Below are 2482 nucleotides of genomic sequence, written 5' to 3'. Positions count from 1 at the left end.
CTATACAAGTTTACATAAAATTTTAATTCTATTTGTACCCACAAAGGTCAAATGAAATATTTTTTTTTGCTACAAACAAATATTTCTGTTCTGAGTGCCATTTATATCAGTATTATGTAAGAAAATTTTCATGAGTTAAGGTATTAAGAGAATGGCTTGTCAATTTGATGTCTAACACTCAAATACTATCAAGAATTGTGTGTGTGTGTGTGTGTGTGTGTGTGTGTGTGTGTGTGTGACTTCATAGAAAGGCATACTATAATGGACTTTAGGGCAAATATTGCATCACTTTACTGGAAACATGTGAAAAATCTTTCATCCACCAAGTAGGTTATTAAAGGACATAAAAATAATTTTAAACAAGAGTAGATTACTGAACCAATAAATTTATTAGAGAAAGAAAGTGAATTAAATATAACTTAAATACCATAAAGCTTACCACAATGTGGGCAATTGTTCATAAATGTGCATCCCTGGATATCTCTGCTCAATTTTATCACAAGTTTAATAAAGAATCTTCTCCCCAGATACTTTGCAGCAACTATAACACTTTGCAGGTTTCTTCTCAATATTGTTGTTTTTAGAGCTTTTTCAGACTCTTAAGTGTTGACAGTTCCCTGAGTATTATTGGTTCTATATTTTCAATATAATAACTGTATAATTTGAGGGTGCTCAGAGTACTGCCTTTGGCATTCTGTAAATATGGGTTATCTTCAACTTCTAAGACATCTAGAGACTGAGAAAATGTAAGGTGTTTTCTCATATATGAATTGATGATTGTATGAGTTATTATAGATTAAAAATTTTCAAGGTAATTGTAACAGACAATTTTTTCTCATTCTATTTGAATGAGGGCTTTTTCTTATTTGAGGACCAATGGCATCCTTATAGCAGAAATTCCAGTATTGCATAATATTTTAAGATACTAATATAATGGGGCTTTAAAAGTACTGAAACCAAGTATGAAGAAAGCTAATATAACATACATTTCAAAGACTTACTAATTACTTAGTAATTAGTTTATCTGAACCAAAGCAGGTCTACTTGTAGTTGACAATTCATCTGACCAAAACTATGAAATCAAGTTGGCTATAGAGTTTATATCTGCAACTACACATGCTCAAACCTTTTCTTTTTTATCCAAATGATGCACGTTTTTCCTTTAAAATAGGTCTATGAATTTTCATTGTATTGGACCACTACGAGACTTTGTGCCTCAGTGATTAGCTCACAAAATTACAGAAAATAAATGATCCCAACAATGATCTTCCTCAAGGCCCCTTTGATTTCTTTGCTTCTCAAACTGTAGATGAAAGGATTCAGCATTTGAGGGACCACACTGTACATCATAGATGTTATTACATTGCTGCTGGAAGAGTTAGAAACTGAAGAACTCATGTACACACCTAAACCAGTCCCATAGAATAAAGATACCACTGAAAGATGAGACCCACAGGTGGAAAAAGCTTTATGCCTTCCACCAACTGATGGGATCTTCAGAATCGAGGACACAATTTGAAAATAAGAGAAAATTATTCCAGAGAGGGGGATAACTGAAAATACAATAGTTGCCAGATAAATAAAGATAATATTGATAAATGTATCAGAACAGGCAAGTTTTGTGATTTGACCAAGTTCACAGAAGAAGTTGGGGATATCATTTTCTGTACAAAAGAACAGTTGCAACACCAGAAGTGTGTGGAGCAATGCATTTATAGTGCTGATTATCAGAGAAAGTAAGACTAGCAAGATGCATAAGAAAGGGTTCATAATAATTGTGTATCTCAAAGGTTGACAAATGGCCACATAGCGGTCATAAGCCATTACAGTGAGGAGACAACTTTCTACACCACAAAATGTCAACATAGAATACACCTGTGAGATGCAGCCTATGTAAGTGATGCTCTGGTCATGTGCTTGGATGTTCAACAGCAACTTTGGGACTGATGTTGTGCTCGTACAGATATCAGTGAAAGACAGATTACACAGGAAGAAGTACATGGGAGTGTGGAGATGGGAGTCTATGCTCACAGCCAGGATAATGAGTAGGTTTCCCACGATGGTAATGAGGTACATGAGCAGGAACACATTGAAGATGAGGGGCTGCAGTTCAGGGACATAAGCTAGTCCCATGAGAAAAAATTCTGAAATATGTGTCTGGTTTGCAGGTTCCATGTGCATGCTGAATATTGAAAAAATGTGCAATGAAAACAATATTAATTTTTGCAGTATTATCAACAGCACATTAGTATGAGACAGATGTAAGAATGATTTAAATATTTTCACTTACTTTTAATGAGCTCCAATATTATGAACATAATGCATCTTTAATTAAATTCTCCCAGTGAAGCCTGAAGATTTGACTCTTAGATTAAAAGCAGATCCTTGTCTTGCTTGGAACTCAAGACAGTTTCCTCAGCACTGTGACTGTAAGCTTACAATTCTCTGTGACTCCAGCTCTATGACCTAATGATATATTCTA

General features: G+C 34.5%; 1 protein-coding gene across 1 annotated transcript; it reads right to left on the bottom strand.

Moving 5' to 3' along the window:
- Nucleotides 1–1236: 1236 nt before the first annotated feature.
- On the bottom strand, nucleotides 1237–2193 carry LOC126494458 (olfactory receptor 7G2-like). Its single transcript, XM_050131826.1, has one exon. It carries the CDS (start codon nucleotides 2179–2181, stop codon nucleotides 1237–1239), a length of 945 nt encoding a protein of 314 aa, XP_049987783.1. The 5' UTR covers nucleotides 2182–2193.
- Nucleotides 2194–2482: the final 289 nt, after the last annotated feature.

Source organism: Alexandromys fortis, unplaced genomic scaffold (assembly GCF_014885135.2).
Source record: "Alexandromys fortis isolate MF-2015 unplaced genomic scaffold, M_Fortis_MF-2015_v1.1 scaffold_350, whole genome shotgun sequence".
NCBI classification, from domain to species: Eukaryota; Metazoa; Chordata; class Mammalia; order Rodentia; family Cricetidae; genus Alexandromys; species Alexandromys fortis.
This window is presented reverse-complemented; position numbering and strand designations above follow the sequence as displayed.

Coding starts and splice junctions, on each gene's coding strand:
- LOC126494458 (XM_050131826.1), bottom strand. CDS start 2,181: ATGCACATGGAACCTGCAAACCAGACACATATTTCAGAATTTTTTCTC.